General features: G+C 36.7%; 1 protein-coding gene across 1 annotated transcript in view; it reads left to right on the forward strand.

The window, feature by feature from the left end:
- The window catches only part of Vstm2a (V-set and transmembrane domain containing 2A), a 30,144-nt gene extending 12,695 nt beyond the window's left edge, over window positions 1-17,449 (forward strand). Inside the window, 2 exon segments of the mRNA XM_090332850.1 lie at window positions 16,120-16,193; window positions 16,195-17,449. Coding sequence (XP_090188976.1) covers window positions 16,120-16,193; window positions 16,195-16,245 — 125 coding nt within the window. The 3' untranslated portion in view covers window positions 16,246-17,449.
- The last annotated feature ends 996 nt before the right edge of the window (window positions 17,450-18,445 follow it).

The raw sequence follows: 18,445 nt of genomic DNA on the forward strand, positions 1-18,445 counted from the left end.
GGAAGGCTTTGCAGAGAGTCATAGATTGAGCTGGATGTGGGAGGCACCAGGATGTATATCAGGAGAAGATGTGTTAGTTGCTTTTGCACAGTGAGCTTGGAACCTTCAGTTACACCCCCAAATACCCTCCATACATTCAAATATTCTCTACTTGTTTCTTTCTCTCTTCACTGAGGATCCCCTGTGTTTCAGAAGCAACATTTCTCCTCCAAAGACCTCTACTACCATCTTCCTTTGTTCCTTTGCTTTTCTTCTACTGGCCCCCACACAAACAAGCTAACAATGCTGAGAGCAGCCTCCTGCTTCCTCCATTTCCATCTTGGTTGAGTCAGATATCAAGGTATATGTGTCACCTACCTCCCTGCAAGAGAGGACACATGACGCACTGTTGCTCTTCTTTGTGCCCCAGTCTCATGGCATTTCTCTCTGGTTAGTCTCTATGTTCTCTTCCAAATCTACTAAATTCCCAGGTCCCATACCCCCTAATATGAATTGGTATTTTCCTTGTATACTATCCCTGGTATTAACTTTCTTGTCTCTGTCTTCTTAAGCTGTTTGCCTGTTATTGCCCCTTATTATGTCTCTATTTCCTTTCTTAACTTTGCTTCTTCTTTTTTATTATTTCTACTTTTGTCTAAAACTCGTGTGTACCTCTGGGCCTCATGTTTCCTTGCTCATAGCTTGTGCTTTATTACTTGAGCTACAGCTCCATCCCAGTTATTTTGTTGTTGCTCTTTCTTTTTGCATATTAATGATTAAGTATCTAGGACTTCTCTGCCAGGATAGTTTCAAACAATCATTTTCTAGATCTCAGCCTCCTGACTAGCTAGGATTATAGATGGAAGCTACCAGTGCCGATTTCTCAATTCCTATATCCTATCATTCTTTTCTCTGTCTTGACTTCTTAATCTTTTTCCTAGAGCATGAACCCATATAGTTTCCTTAGGATATTTCCAAGTTCACATATTTACTATTACCGGCTTTTTTTGGAGCTCTTTTTTTTAAAATTTATTGTCAGGGAAATGTACAGAGAGGTTACAGTTGTATTTGTCAGGTAGTGGGTACATTACTTCTTACACATTGTTTTTGTCCCCCTTTCTCTCCACGCACCCCCTCCCAATGAACTCTAGGATATGGAAACAAGAAGTTTATCTTTGTGACTGTTGTTCTTAATGTGCTGTTATTTTTTTCTCCTTTTTTTCCCCTTATGGTTAATCCCATGGGGTTACTGTATCTGACTTTGTTACCTGGTGCATTGTATATGTTTATTTGAAATGGGGAAGAGAAGTGTAGGAAAACAAGATGGAACTCCTTTTTTTGAAGCACTATTTTCTCCTCAACGTCTCTACATATGTTTCCTGTAAGTCAATTGTTGACACTCTACCTCTTAAGATCCTGATTTTCTTCTACTGCAGTTTGGGTTATTCTGGCACAACTTGGGCCAATAAGATCTAAGGACATGATGGTATGCTAACCCTAGGCCTGTCACTGGAGGAAACAAGTGACTTCTGCCATGACCTTTGAGAAAGTTAGTCCTTATACTAGAATGTAACTACCTTTTCGGTATTTCCTGAGGAAAGCCCTTGCCAATGCAGTAGCCACAAAAATGAAGACCACTGCATCCGCTCAGCTCTGTCATATCTTTATTGATTACTGTCCGGCTTATCCCGAACAATGTGAGACCCAATAATTACCTTTCATCTATAGGTACTGGTTATTAGTGCTTGTTTCACAGCAATAGATTAGACACAGAAAAGTCAAATATTCAAAGTTGAATTTATCACCCTAGTTTTTACACCAAAAAGAAATACCCTACTTCTTGTGTTCTCAAACTTTTAATAATATTATCACAATTATAGTTCCTGTGGAAACCTGGAAAAATCTTATCTCCTCGCCTTCTCTGTCAGTTGTCCTGTTGAATTAGACATTCAGTATAGAGATTTTTTTTCTCCAAATCATCCTTAAGAAGACAACAACAACAAACAATAAACATACATCTTCTTATTCTTTCTAGCACTGGCTTTATTCTTGACATAAATCCCATTTGGTTTCTTTATAATAGCTCTTAATATTCTTTCAGTTTCAATTCCAATCTAAGTAACATTTCTCATTAGCCCATGAACTAAACAATTACTGTTTCCAAACAGCACCACTAATTCTCTAGTTGAATTTCTTGGGGTTTTTTTTTTGGAGTTTATTACTATTATCACACTTATTCTTGCTTGCTTGCTATTTTCTGAGTGTTTTTAAGCAATGCTTCCGCACTCTACAAATGATGTACCTCTGAGTCTTTTTTCCCACATGTTGAGTTCCTGCTCAAACGCAAATTGTTTATAATGCTCTCTCCTGCTCCCCGTCTAGGTTTCCTGCAGCAATTTATTCTTGCTTCCTAAAAGCCTGTGTTGTGCCCTGCATTGTAGTGATTGCCACTTTAGGGTGTTTTGCTCTTCTTCTTCTTGTGGTGGTGGTGGTGGTGGTCTCTCCTGTCATTTATTTGTGCCCATCCTGGGGCATAAACACAGGACTTGAGTGCTACCCAGTAGCTCTTCTGCTCAAAACTAACATTCTACCACTTGACTCACAGCTCCACTCTAGCTTTTTTATTTTTTAATTGGAGATAAGAGTCTTATGGGCTGTCTCATAGGCTGGCTTTGAACCACAATTTCTCAGATCTCAGATATGAACCACCAGAATGGGCTGGCTGTGATTCCTTCTCTGAATGCCTTAAATCCTACATTCCAGGAAATCCCTCAGCCTCAGGCAAGCCAGGATAGGGACCGTCCTAACTATACTTTGCCTTCAGATACTAATATTTGTACTTGCAAGAATATAAGAGAAATTTAACTGCAGAGCTCAAGTGGAAATGCTATGTGAAGGACAAAGAAAAAGAGATGTACAATTTATAATTATCTTTATATTTTTTCTTTATTTTGTGCAGAAGGAGAATACTGAGCCTTGAAAATCAAGAGCTTCTCACTCTTACTCAGCTTGCTTACTGATGGCTCTTGGTGTTGCATTACTTGAGTCATACCAGCAGCATGACTTTTGCTGGTAAGTTAGAGATGGCTTTTCTTCCTGGGCTGGCTTTGAACAGCAAGTGTGAGGTCTCAGTCTTCTGAGTAGATAGGATTAGTAGATAGGATTGCAGACAAGATTGCTAGCACTTGCCTGTCTTCTTTTCCTTATAATTCTGTTTTCATAAACATCTGTTTATAACTTGTCCAGAGTTACAAATCTGATTAAAAAAAAGTCTACAAATGTGTTTCTCAAGAAATGAATGAGTAGTATAGTGCCATGCTAAACTTCATAGGAAGCCTATGAAGTGTTCACAGCCAAGCACTATACTCAGCATCCACTTAGATATTGAAGAGCCAGAAATAAGCATTCTATGTTCATAAATTATAGGATTCATTAGCTTTAACATTTTGTTTATGACAAAAAGGATTACTGTTCGATTTTGTGTGTGTGTGTGTGTGTGTGTGTGTGTGTGTGTGTGTGTGTGTGGCTGCAAAATATTTTTCTAGAGACTGGCTAGTGGTTTTGAAGTGTTGAGGTAGATGTTTGCAAAATGTGATTTTGCTCCTGTGATTAACAGCTGGTCTTTGTAAGAAACTGGCATGGCTACAGTTGTCATTTTAAGTTTGCCTGTGCAGAACCTTCAGACACTCAGCAGGAAGCCTGACTCTCTGTGTGCCAAAATATGATTACTATGTTTTCACCATGATACGAACCTGAGCTTTCAGTAGCAGCTGCTGCTACAGCTGCCAGAAGCCCAGAGCTCACTGGAGCTCCTCTGCTTCCTATAAACATGGCAGCTGTCCACAGGTGGTCATATTCTGCAGAAATGATCTGCAAACAGAATTCTGGGAAGATAGAAATGAAGGGCCGAGTCTCTTACAGAAAACTGATACTTCTGGTTACTATATTAATAACTGGACACCTTAACGTTGATTTTGGTTTTAATAATTTCACTTGCTGCTTACACAGGTTAAATTAATGTGATCATTGTGATCCCATTTGTTAATGGCTACTATGTAAATCAAGTGTCTATGAGTAAGTTGAGAATATTTGGGGCAATTATTTTGACAATTCTAGCCAAGAAATTTGCTATTGCCATGTCTGAACCAGAGTTATAGAGGGTCAAGAGTGTACACTGGTAAAATTCTCTAGCAAATCCTGTGTAATTTTACATTTCCTTGCTGGGCCTATCACATCCAAAGCTGCATGGATTTTTTTGATCCATGGCTGGCCATGTGATGGCTCACTATGTTATTAAAGTGGGATTTGCCAATTATTAAGCCCTTGTCTCTGATGATATCACTGCTCTGGTGATTTAGGGGAGGAGGAAGAGGAGGAAACTGAAAGTGGAGCTGTGGATCAAGTGGTAGAATGATATCCTTGAGCACAAAACCACAGAGACAACACCCAGGACCCAATCTCAAGCCTCAAGACCACCACACACACACACACACACACACACACACACACACACACACACACATACACACTATAGTTTATGATACCAGACAGGTACAGATTCAGTCCCTAGATTCACAGCTGGCTGTTGGTTGCTTTGAATGAGTTGCCTACAAATTCTATGAACCTTAAGAAAACTCTACTTTATAAAATTAATACGATAATACTTATCTTCCAAGGATCACTTAAATCCATAAATGAAATAATCAGATTTAAATATCTAGCAGAAGAAATAAACTAGCATGTGAGTTATCTAGGCAATTCTTAGTCTCTTGTTCTTTACCTGTTAGGTAAGAAAATGTATTATTAAATAGTCATTATTTAAGAGGATAATGAACAGAGCTATAAAAATAAAAAGATTAGTATAATACTTGAGTTAAAAGCCAAAAATTAGGGGAAAGAATTTCTTTTATTTAATTAAAAGAAAGGAAATATGTTACTGCCATCATACATACATGCATACATACATACATATCCAAATGAACAATTTAAGAGCAAAACAGAACTTTAAAACTCAGATGCAGAAAAATTATTATAAGTCTCAGGAAAGTGTAACAATATAAATGAAAATAAGTTTGCCTACAAGTACTGGTGGCTCATGCTTGTAGAATTAGCTATCCAGGAGGCTAACATTTAAGGGTCAAAGCCAGACCAGGCAAAAACACTCTGAGGCACATAGAATGAGTGAACAGTCAGAAATAGATGTGTGTTTCAAATGGTAGAAGCTAAGGGACATGACCCAGGACTAAGTTCAAGTTTAAGTACTGGCATTAAATAAATTAGTTTATTAATTAAATTTTTCTATAACTAATTTAAAGTATTGTTTAGTTAAATGTAATAAAAACTTGAGTCAACAAAAAGGAAGTATTTGTGACTACTTGGAATAAGTTTACTGATATTGATAGATGAAGTGATTATGTACTTCTCCACTCCAAAGAACTTAGAGGAGACAAAAGTGGTCATAAAAGAACAACAAAAAATAAATGTACAAATTTAAGTCAGTTATCTATAACAGCAATGTCTAAATATAAAAACAAAAATAGAATCTCTAGTAGCAGAAAAGAGAAAAATATATAATAAAAGGTAAAAAAGGTACTAGCAAAATGTGTAAGTATGAAGATCTTTCATGCAACTTATTGAGGGAGTTTAGGTCTGATTAAAAGACAGTATATGTTTTGTGTTTGGAATCCCAGTCACTGTATTGTCAGGACTCACAGAAGTATTTTTGGATTTGACTCAGACTCAGTTAAAATCCTTAATCATTCTCCTAAAATTTGACAGATGTGATCTTAGCAAGTATTATCTCAGCCTACAAGTATCCTCAAGGTCACGATGAATCAGTCATCTTGTTACATTGCTGCCTGCATTGAGCTGTGCTGATTTTTCTGACAGAGAATTTGGCAGCAAAGGTCAGTCATAGGGTTTTATCAACGTGCAGCCCACAAGTCCCTGAAATTATACTTGTGGAAGAAAATTTCAAAGTACTGAATTCTGAGTACTGAATCTTGCAAAAAATTTTCATAAAACTTCTCAGTTACAACACTGTTACAACATACAGTGACTATTTGAAACATGTAGAATCATGTTTAAAAAACCATGATTAATGATGTTAGGAGATATGTAATATATAGTAATAATAATAATAATATAACATAAGTTTAAAGTACAAAGCCTGTAAGGGAAAATACAAAGCGATAAAACTTTACATCCACTGGAATTAGGGTCATAGAAACATAACAGGAGAAGCTGGAGAGGTAGTGATTCCCACATGCAATCCTAGCTACTTGGAAGGCAGAGTTTGAAGGATCACAGTTCGAAGCCTGCCAGGAAAGAATTCCATGCTAATTAACCATCAGACAAACAAACAAAAAGCCAGATATGAATCTCTGGATCAAGTGTTAGGGCACTAGCCTTGAGCAAACAAAGTTCAGAGATAGAATCCATTCCTTTGTTGAAGCTCCAGCATAGACACACACACACACACACACACACACAATAATTTTTTAAAAAATAAGAAAAGATATATAAAATGTGACTCAAAGTTCAAAATTATCCTTTTAAAAGTTTCCATACTCATTACAAATAATAACTTGTTTATTTGTCATCATAAAAAGATCATTTAAAAGGTGGGGAGTTTGGCCTAGTGGTAGAGTGCTTTCATAGCATGCACAACGCTCTGGTTCAATTCCACACACACTGAAAAAAGCCAGAAGTGGTGCTGTGGCACAAGTGGTAGAGTGCTGGCCTTGAGTAAACCCAGGGACAGTGCTCAGGCCCTGAGTTCAAGCCCCAGGACTGGCAAAAAAAGATCATTTAACATTTAAAATATATAGTATTAAAAATGACATGCAAATATCTCAAGAATAAGAAGAAACATATTGAAATAATGATGTGTAGAGTGCATAACAGTTTGAAGTTTATGCAAGTTATTTATATATACTGTTTGCATAAATATATACATGTGTACAGAAAGAACTGTTGAAAATACTCCTTTGAGGAATACTTGTAGAATTGAAATTACGAATATTATAGAATGTCATAAACATAATATTATATTAAATATAAATTATATAATTTTTTCTGGATGTTGAATGGAGAATCTGGCCACCAATTATTGTTTGTACTTTTCTAAACAGATAAGTGTGATCTTGATGATTTATATTGATTAAATAAGTCAAATATGCATAGCATTCATAAATAGAGTATATAATCATTTATCTTCTCAATTTTAAGACTTATAAAGCCCACAACTCAGAGAGATTAAAGTAATGAACAATGCATCATCATCATTGCAAATATCAAAATGTCAATATACAGGAAGGTTTATAAAGGATGCACATTTTTATTTAATCAATTGCTTCAGCAAGGACTCTGGAAGAAAAATTTAAAACAGATCCATTGTAAGTGAATTCTTACTTCATCAAATTTTTAAAATAAAGCAAATTGTAAAAGCTAAGTTATTAGTTCTTTCTAGACTACTGTAAAGTTGTTGATAAAATACAGAAGAAAGAATTAATAAGGAATCTTGTCTTTAGTCACAAACATTTTTGTATGTGTGTATGCCACAACTAGGGATTGAACTCAGGTCCTGGGTGCTATCCCTGAGCTTTTTTCTCAAAGATTGCAGATAGTGCAATCCACATTTGATCCACAGCTCCACAGTGGTTAGAGCTAAGAGTCTCATAGATTTTTCTGCACAGGTGGGCTTTAAACTGCAATCCTCAGAACTCTGCCTCCTGAATAGCTAGGATTATAGGCATTAACCACCAATGCCTGACAGTCACAACTATTTTAATGAGAATTCAATAACGCACTTAGAAACCCCCAAATCTAAAATATGAAAATATTAGCAACTGTGGATTGAAGGGGTCCACATAATAAGATCAATTGTAAAATATTTTAAATTTAAATTTAAATTTTTGATTATATAAAATGATAGGGTTGGAAAGCATTTTCATCACATCCAGCATTTTGAATAGTTAATTTGAAAATATGCTATATATGGAACATAAGCACTACAGAATTTAAACATCTCATTCTGCTTCAAATCACTGGAAAATAATTATGGATTATCTGCAGACAGGAATGTGTTTTGGTATTTTGACATTTTTACAGTACCAAATGCTATATTTAACAGGTAATTCGAATTAGGTAAATGGCTAGGGACTAAAAATGTGGTTTATATGTAGTACAAAATATTTATGAAGATAATGTCACTGCAAAGAATAGACATGAATCGAACGAAATTTGGTCAACATTTAAGAAATAACCCCTGACAAATTATGTAATAATGAGCAAAACAGATTGGAAAATACACTTAATGATAATGATATTAATATGTGCAAAATGTTATTTCTGACAAATTATATCTACAAAATCTTAGTGAATCATCTTAATTGCAGGCACCTTCTGTCCTTCACTTGTATTATGATGTGTACAAAATTAAAAATATTGCTAACAATATCTGTAATCACTTAATTCTCATAGCTAAGAAGATAATTTCTGTTATATACACAACTTATAAAACATTCTGCAGGCTGCAGTGGTTCATGCCTGTAATCCTAGCTACTCAGGATGCTGAGATCTGAGGATCAAGGTTCAAAGCCAGCCCAGACATTGAAGTCCATAAGAGTCTTATCCATAATTAACCACTAGAAAATCAGAAGTGGCACTGTGGCTCCAGGAGTTGGGCCATAACCTTGAACAGAAGCGCTCAAAGACAAAGCCCAGCCCATGATGCATCAGGGACAGTGCCCAGGCCCAGACATAACTTGAATGTAATTTAGTTTTAAATACCTAGATTAAAGTAAAACCATTAACTAAAACTTGAAAAAAGTGAAAAGAATCTTCAGACTTTTCCTTATGTGAAATGTCACATTTCCAAGCCATATAACTAATTATTTCTATGCCTTGGTGTCATTCAGGCCTCAGTTAATAGCTTCCTCATAATCAAACATGGCTCAACAACAGAAGTTAATTTTGAACTTATAAAGTTTCTGTATTTATAAATTTTGATGGTAGCTTTACTTTTTATTGTAGATAAGTGGACGTGAGAATTTGAAATCGCATAGTCACAATGATGTTTCTTTCCTTATTTTTTCCTCCTGTAGTTTTTCTTGTTCTAAATTCTTCAGTTGCTAATTTTTTTAAAGATATGAGATTTTTTATTTTAATGAGGAATTTCTTCTGTGGGTCTTGGAGACAGAGGTTTCTAACAACATGAAAATGAGTGGGGTGAGAAGAGTTACAAGTTTATTTCACCAATTAGGGAGCAATATTCTAACAATACCTCAAATACTCAACAAAACAAATCCCTACTTCCTCATCATTGGAGTTATTACAGTATATCTCTCTGTCCACTTTATGTAATAATAAATAGTTCTAGTCATAGTGCATTGTCTTCAAATTTCCTTATATAAGCACACAACCTGGTCCCTGGGGATAGTGGACTCAGAGCACAATTCTTGGAGAGACCTCATCCTTCCTTGATGAAAATCTTCATAATTTTCTTCATTTCATAGGTCATATTAAAGTATGTAAGCCCTTAGTCATGTTTGTTGCTGTTAAAAAATATCAATGTAGCTAACAACATACGTGCCGTCCCTAATGTGGAAGGGGAGAAAGGGCACCAGTCCTGGGGCTTGAACTCTGGGCCTGAGCAATATTCCTTAGCATTTTTGCTCAAGTCCAGCATTCAACCACTTGAGCCAGAGCTCTACTTTCTGATGGCTAAGAGTCTCATGGGCTTTCCTGCTCAGATTGGCTTGAACTGTGGTCCTTATATCTCAGCTTCCAGAGTAGCTTGTGTTACAGGAGTGAGCTTGTATTACAGGAGTGGCTGGCATAATGTGTTATTCAATTATTAAAACCAAGTCCAGCTTACTATTGACCTTTATGAATAGAGAGTTTGCTAATTCATGGGGAAAGCCTGTATAAAGCCAATATACACAAACTAGTGAACAGTCTGAAGCATTGTCACCACATTTTACATGCCTGGTATATGTAGTGCTAATCGTAAATCTTTCTTTCTCATTTGTGAATTAAAACAATAAATGTATGTACAATGAAAATTACCTTCTATGAAATACTGTTTACCACCAAATATTTTCCTTTTCATTTTGTTAAAGCCATTCATTATAGCATAAATACAGAGACATGTATATATGTATTTATATATAAATATGCATGTATGTGTATATATAGTGTGTGTGTGTGTGTGTGTGTGTGTGTGTGTGTGTGTGTGTGTGTGTACTCATGTGCTGGTACTAGAACTTGAACCTAGGGACTGCTACTGTCCTTCAGTGGCTTTGCTTAAGGCTGGCACTCTACTACTTGAGCCACACCTTCACTTTCAGCTCTTTGTATTTAATTAGCAGTAAGAATTTCATGGACTTCTTTGCTCTGGCTCACTTGGACTGTGCTCTTCTGAAATCAGCCTCCTGATTAACTTGAAATATACATATGAGTCACCCAGCACCCAGCTTTACCATACATATATTATTTTAACTGAGTTAAGAAAGCATAGAGTTTCCATTTACAAAAATTTGCCAGGGGAAATTATGACAAATTAATTTGTAGCATAGATAACTGAGGATGGAATCTCAGCTGTAGTACCCACCTGCATAGTAAAGCAGAATATCTTCCATAAACCTCCCAGCTATAGTTTCCTTTTATTAACAAAGTATTATCTCAACCTCATGAGATAATTGCTGAATGAATAGAAACAAGAAGTGACCACAAAGTGTAAGCTACTTCTGTCATAATTACCATGTTGTCTATGTAAGATCAGGGTTTTATCCACGTGGGATATGCTGAATTAGCACTCTCTATAGCCTTAGAAGGGGAGAACAGCCATTTTCTTCTGGTATTTTCCTGAGTAACTGCAGAGTAGGGAATCTTGCAGACAAGAGGAAAGTCTGGAATCTTCTGATGAGGTGATATCAACCTCCTGCCTTGCCATTTATAGCATCAGTTAGATCTGGTGTTATGGACACATATACTATGTCCCTCAGCTACAATAAAAGAGTCCTGGAACTAAACAGACCTATGAATTTGCTGACCAAAGGAAAGCAAGATAAGAAATTTAAGCAGCTGTTGCCAAAATGCTGGGCCCCAGTAAAATCAGTGATTTATACATTAGGTCAAAATAAAGTACATTTCTTTAAAAAGAAAGAAAAGATTTCTGGAAGAAATTGGCACTGGACCCTTAAGAATTCCAATGAAAAGGTATTCTTCTGAAAAAAAAATATAGGATAAAAATCATGCTAGTATTTGACCTTTCCCCTGCTGCAGTGATTTAGAATGTGCAAACCTGAATAAAAAATGCATTAAAAACTATCTCAGATGTTCTCACACAGTTAATTTCATTTCTAAGAGCAGACATGGACATAAAAGAAAGGTTTGTGGGAGAGGCCTGTCTGTTCCAGTAGAGGTAACAGGCATTCAGGTGTTCTTTAAAAGCTGAATCTCACCTGTAATCCTAGTTACTCAGGAGGTTGAGATCTGAGGATCTCGATTCAAAGCCAGCCCAGGCACTAAGAACATGAGATTTTATCTCTAATTAATCACTAGAAAATAGGAAGTGGGGCTGTGGCTCATGGGTAGGGTGGAAGCTGAAGAGCTCAAGGATAGCTTCCAGGTATAGAATTCAAGCCCCATTACCCACCCCCCAAAAGAATCTTGTCACAAGTTTGCTTTGGTATTGCAAGGGTGTGTTTTTTTAATAGGTTTTTCCATATGATAGTTATATACATATTTTTGTAAAACAGAATTAGCACTAAGTTTTCATCCAGTTCACCTCAGAATTGGCAAAAAGTTAATTTAAAGCTAAGTTTTTCACTGAGGCATCTTTTATTCAGCACATTGTCTCTGAAAATATTTGTATACACTCCAAAAAACAAATAAACAAACTTCGAAGACAGGAGGAAGTTGGAACAGCACTGTTGTTTTGCATTTAAGAAAGAAGCAGGCCCATGCTTCCATGCTGTGCCATTTCTGTGCCATTGCTCCACGCAGCACTTTCCATGCAATCTAGGTGACTGGCGTCCTGTCACTGACTTACTGTTTCTGGCTGTGAAACCTTTCTCTAACAGGGCAGTGGAGGGGACTGAGATGATATACACCAAGTGTCTTGTGCATAGCAGATTTAGACATTGCAGAGATAATGTGAGAAAGACAAGGGATGGAGTATTGCTCAGTACATGCACTGTCTTCCAGTCTAAAGTTAAATGGCAGCACAGGTGGAATTCTGAAATGAGAAGTACTGAAAGAGAGTTAAGCCTGATATCCAACAGGCTGGCCAGAGGGGCAAGGAGCAGAAGGAGGGAAGTTCTGTGAACTGTTGTGAATTTTCCAGTTGGAAAGTTCAGGTCAACTTACCTGGTTCCATTTTCACATACATGCAATTGAATATGATGGCTATCCATTCACCCTTCCTCTCTCCATGTGCCTTCCCCCTCCCTCATCCTACACACCCCTTCCCTGATGACACAGCTTCTGGCTTCCTGATATTCATTTTGAGAAACTGTATGTTAGTTGTTCAAAAGACTTCCAACCCGGGAATCCTCCCAGCTGTCCTCAAATTCTTTCTTAAGAAATAAGTAGGTGGCGCTGGTGGCTCATGCCCATAATCCTAGCTACTCAGGAGGCTGAGGATTGTGGTTTGAAGCCAGCCCCCAGGCAGAAATGTCCCTGTGAGACTCATCCCCAACTGACCACTAGAATACCAGAAGTGGAGCTATAGCTCAGAGTGTCAGAGTGGCTATTCTTGAGCAAGAAAAGAGTTCTAGGACAAGCCTCACAAATGGCAAAACTAAAAAAAGAAGGCAGTACACTTTGTGTTATTTTCTAAAATATTGATGGCAGTGGAGCTCACATCTTGGAGGCTTTTTTCATGTTGCTTTTTTATCAGATTTCTATTAGTCATCCTCCTGAGACATGCCTGCTTGTCTGTACATCAGTGAAGGTGATGTTATCTGCAGACATAGAAGGAGGAGTTGGACTTTCTACCCTACACTCACAAGACTGCGCTTACACTCTTCCCTTTACACAGTGGAGGAAGTATCTCCAAGGCCAGCAGGATATTCTAATGACTCACATGAAAGTCACTAAGCACCAATTCAAACAAGCATCATCCTTATTAGCTACAAGCTGAGGAACATCATAACGTTTTCTTCTAAGTCTACGAGAAGTCTCTGGCTATTCTTCATGTAGACAGCTCCCTGCACATTTCCGCCAGCTAGTTAAGATAATCGAATCTCCCTTTTATCTTCACAGAGTATTTTATGTGGGGGAAGGATGGTATGTTTAAAACTCTTGTTTTAGATAGAATAATTTTAAAAGATCCTGTGAAAATTCAATCTTTGCTTTTCATGAGCTGATTGTATAATCAATGAGATAGAAGTAGGAAGGAAATGCTACCAAAGTAGGAAGGAAATCGTCCAGATCAAGGCCACAAGGGAAGCCAACCAGATATACTTGTGGAGTGGGTTTAAGGTTATCTGAAAGCAGTGGTTACTTAAATGCATGATTGCATTAGGGAAGTAATGGATTGTCTGCAGGACCCTGACTCAGAATGAGGGACATGAGATAAAACCAAACAGGTTAACCCATTCCATGACAAGATCTGGCTTCCTCATATGAGCATGCAAAGTTCTGTTCATTTTAGAAAACAGAAATCAGTATCTTGTTTGAGATCTTCAATGTGTATGGCAGTGGGAGACATGAGAGCTCAGGGGCAATCCTACCTGTCATTATTTCATGAATGAAATGTTTTGATATGTATAAAATGAGCTTAGAGTGTGAGGAGTGCCTAAGTTTTCTGTTGACAAAAAAGAAGTTTAATTATCCTTGATAAACCATAGTACATTTGGTAAGCAATAATGGGTTATGCAAATAATGTGAATCTGAATGACAATGAGAATGGGTAATTATTTGCTAAAATTGCAAAGGGCAAATTATAGCAATTTGGTTCTGAGATTTGACCTTGTCTGAAAGTTTTGGAGACGATAATGAGGAAAAAAATATGATTCTCTTCCCTCAAGACACAAATCCAAAACTGAAAGAAGAGAAAAACACTTTGTGATTTGATGGCAATGCAGAGTAGCTTCACAATTTGTGATTAGTTTAAAAAGCTGTATAATCGCCTTACAGAATAGATTTCATTTATTAAAAATATTCTAGTAGATGCATGCTAGGGTGGATTAAAGATTGTAATCTGGCGCAGGGGGCGGAAATGATATGGTAATGAATGATTGTATTTCTCAATGCTGTTTGAAATAGTGGCCTTAAAACACTCTCCACAGTATTATTACACACAGAGTAAATTATGCTTTAACTTGCACATGCTGGACATATGACAGGAAATGTTGGACCAAATGGAAGAACCTGTTCCCCTAATATACTACAAAGGTTTATGTCCTAAGAAATGTTGACCAATTAACTGGGAAGGAGACATAATAAAACATGATGCAATTACAGCAAATTAGAGCTGATCCACAGCAGTCACACTGGAAAGGAAACTACTCTTTCACAAAATATGTCTGACCAAGTGTTGCTGTCTTCAGCATTTTTTCCAACTTCCTTGCTATCAGACACATTTTGTATGAAGCCAATTGCCATGGCTATTTAGGGAGCCACACGATCATTTGTTTGTCATTATGTTTTCCAGTTTATTTTCCCCTCAATCAAATGAACCCTTTCTAAAGAAACCCTCTTCAAAAGTTAACAAGAATACAATGAGTTAGACAAAGTTATGGACAGCTAATAGTTCTGAATAGATTGCGTTTGTTTTCTTTGCATGAATGATGCATGTGGGCAGGGGGGTCATTTGTATATCTGAAGCTTGTCACCCAGCTTGAACATGGGCGCACTACCCAGGGATTCTCACTGGCCTCATAGTCTGCAGTCCTTAGGTCTCTGGGAAGAAATACTATGTTACATAAATAGCTCATTCACCAATAAGACAAACCAATGACATAACCCAACAGAAACTTAACAGAAAGTAACAGATTGGACCCACTAAATGACCATTGTAAAGTCTCAAGTATTTACACTGAGGTGACTTTAGAGTGGCAAAAAGTTCTGTGTCAGCACTTAATCTGATTTGTTTGACACGGGGTTTTACTAGGAAAGCCCAGGCTGGCTTATAACTTGTAATCTGCCTTCCTCTGCCTCCTGAGTGCTGGGATTACAGGAATGAGCAACTATGCCTGGTTGTGCTGCCATTTTTGTTATTGTCATTAGGAAGCCAAATATGGTTTGGCTGAAATATTGACAAAATTGATTTTTTCCCATCCTTATTTTCTTTGAAATCTATTTAACAAATCTTCAATTAAAAAAATAACAAGAGAAAGAAAAAAAGTCTTGTGCTTCATCACATTTTTAATTTTATGAATAAGGTACTAAGTATGTCATTTATAGCTATAACCTGAATACATAGATGAAGCAAAAAAATGGACAAGTATCATTTAATCTCTCCTTTCAATAAGTCTTGGAGCACTTTCAAGAATTTCTAATTCTTGTTGTCACCAATATTTCCTAAGACCTGAACTTGAGAAAAAATTTTATACTGAAAGGACATGTTGAGACCTACACACACCTACCCACCTCAAACACATTGCACGTCTCTGAGAAGTATGAAGTCTCAGGGTTTCCTGAGATTCTATGCTAATAGCAGGGCCTATGATTTTTAGGTACCAATAATAAAACAACTGAATAGGGAATGATCTATACCATTATAGGGGATACCTCTCAAGGAATTCCTTGAGGAAAAGTACTTGCACTGGTTCCTTTCAGAGTTCCCAGCTTTGGGATGGCATTGTTTGAAAACAAACACCACCACCTTCTTGGGACTGAAATACTTTGTATGTGTTGTTATTTGCAGTGCATGCCAAGACTATCATGAGCACCAGAGCCAAGCTGGCAAGCTAATTAAATATATATATGTATGTGTTTAAAACAGCCTAATAAGGAGCATTGGAAATCTTCAAGATGAGCGAATATCTTATAACTTCTTCCGCAGGTGCGAGGATAGCTACAAGCCATGGACTTTCTGTCCTGCTTCTTGTTTGTGGCTTTGTGAAGGGTGCTTTGCTTTAATCTAAAGTGCTGACTTTTTTCCAATATCACTTTCTCTTCTTAAAGCAAAGAGCAAATCGCCTGTAAAATCTACGGAGCGGACAGCAAAGTTGACCCTAAACTCCAAGCACCATTCTGCACCCCCTGTACTCTAGTTACCTACACAAGGAGCATCTGCTTCCGGAAGCATAAAGGAAGAGGCTTTCACACGCTTTGTTGATCATATTTTCTTTGGCACATCACTGATATTTTATTTCAAGAGAAGTAGCGTGAAGTGTTAGGGACCTTTTTTCATAGCAAGATCTATTTTTTTTTTCCTTTCGACAAATGAAATCATCATGTGGATGACGGCTCAGGGATTGGCCTGGAAGTCACTGACATAAAAATAAATCTTTACTATGAATTTCCTACTAAGGAACCATTATCTGGAGGAACCAAATGGAGATCAAAAGCCTAGAGAACATAAACTATCGGCAAACAAAACTCCCCATCTGGAGGCAAGAAAGAGAACACTTGCTCATCAATAAAAGGAACAGTACTTTACATAGGAATAATCAAAGAAAGCTCTTCATATAAAAGAAAACACAGAAACTCCCTTTTTCTTGGATTATTATTATTTTTTCCTTTGCTGACTACTGTTCTTGTTTGATGGTGGCAAGTTCCGATTAGGGCCAATCCCTGTCAATCCTAGAGGTTGATGTCATTACATTTTGAGTGTTCTCTATTTCAATGTATTTTAATTCATGTTGCGATTACTGTATATGCAAACCCAACAAATTCTGTAAATTGCTTATAGTATGTGTGATATAACTTTGAGGTAGATATATTATGACCCTCATGCAAGCTGATTTTTATCATTCGATATATAAATATAAACACAAAAGCATCCATTAGGCCACCAACTGGATTCTTTGGATAAAGCATTTCCTTTTCCGTTTGTAACTCTTGCAATTTCATGAATTCAGTAGTTCACTGTTTCACTTCCACAGGTTTTTACAGCTACCGGTGGCCTCTGTTGTCCTCTGCTCCCTTCTGGAAAATGCATATTCAAAATTGTATCTGTCTCTGATAACTGAATTACTTTTGTTGTGCGTATGCTCTGTTGGGATTTGCTATGTTCATTTATGTATGGTATTTATTGAGGTTCCAGATACTGCAGAGTGCACAATCTGGTTTGGAAAACTGTTCCTCTGTCATTCTTATTCTATGGCCATAAGGGAATGTCACATGTAGAAATTCTGCCTGGAGGTGAGTGAGGGAAAAGTTGCTGAATAACTACAATAGGAAAGTGGTGACTGCAAATCTCTCACTAAAGAAGACACATATTCAACTTTCACTAACTGAATGATGACTAAGTATTCCATTCTTGTTTTGGACTCTACATTCATTTTGGCTATTTTATTTAGGACATGTTATGTATTCTGGCAATGAAAGAATTATTCATGTGTTTCAACTACACTATGGAATACATATGCCTTGAGAAAGAAATGACATGTTTTCCTTCCAGAGAGATTCTTCCATTTCTCTTTCATTACAAAGCCAGAAGAGCATCAGTTTTGTGGCAACCATCCACTCCAAACCTAAGGTCCTAGACTGAAGCTTGAAGGTATTGAATGCCTCTGCTTTTCAAAGGTAAATGCATTGAATTTCTGCCATTATGCCTATTGTCATCATATTCTTAACATTTTCTTTTGAGAAATAATGCTTCATGCTAAATCTTTCCTTGCCATGTTTCCTATCCATGTGGTTTACTATTTGAGTCTGATAAGGAAAAAAAAATAAAGGTTTTGACTGGGCTATTTTACTAACCTAGAAATGATTTTTTCAAAGTTTTAAGACGTAAAATAATAGCAAGGTAAATATCATTTGTTAAATCTATATGAGCTTTAAGGATTACATGCATTAAAACATAGAGTAGTAGATTGGTATATAAGGTACAATTCAGCTAAACTGGGAAAATCCACCATGTAATATAATTTCACTTGAAGTCCAGGTAATGAAATTAGTCAAGTCTAATGCCAGACGGACTTGTACCTTTATCAATAATGTTTACATGTTTGTCATGAAAGAATATGTGCTAGTTGTGGTGAAGACTTACTGGATTTGTTGTATCAGTGTCCAAAATAATGAAGATTTGTCATTGGGTTATTCAAAGTCCATTGCACTGAGCACTTTGAGAAAGAACTTGGCATCCTCTACTAGCTCCAAAATCAGAAAATTAATATGGAACCTTGAATATTGAACTTACAATACGTTAAAGAGATCATTGAGTGTTTTTACCTCCTAGACCTTCCAGACTATAACTTTGTATTTAATCATTATAATCAATAAAAATAAATAAAGATGAGAAAATCATTTATCTGGCTTTTGAAACCTTGTTTTCAAGGTTATG

This window comes from Megascapheus bottae, chromosome 5, assembly GCF_031878675.1.
Source record: "Megascapheus bottae isolate mThoBot1 chromosome 5, mThoBot2.hap1, whole genome shotgun sequence".
In the NCBI taxonomy this organism is placed as follows: domain Eukaryota; kingdom Metazoa; phylum Chordata; class Mammalia; order Rodentia; family Geomyidae; genus Megascapheus; species Megascapheus bottae.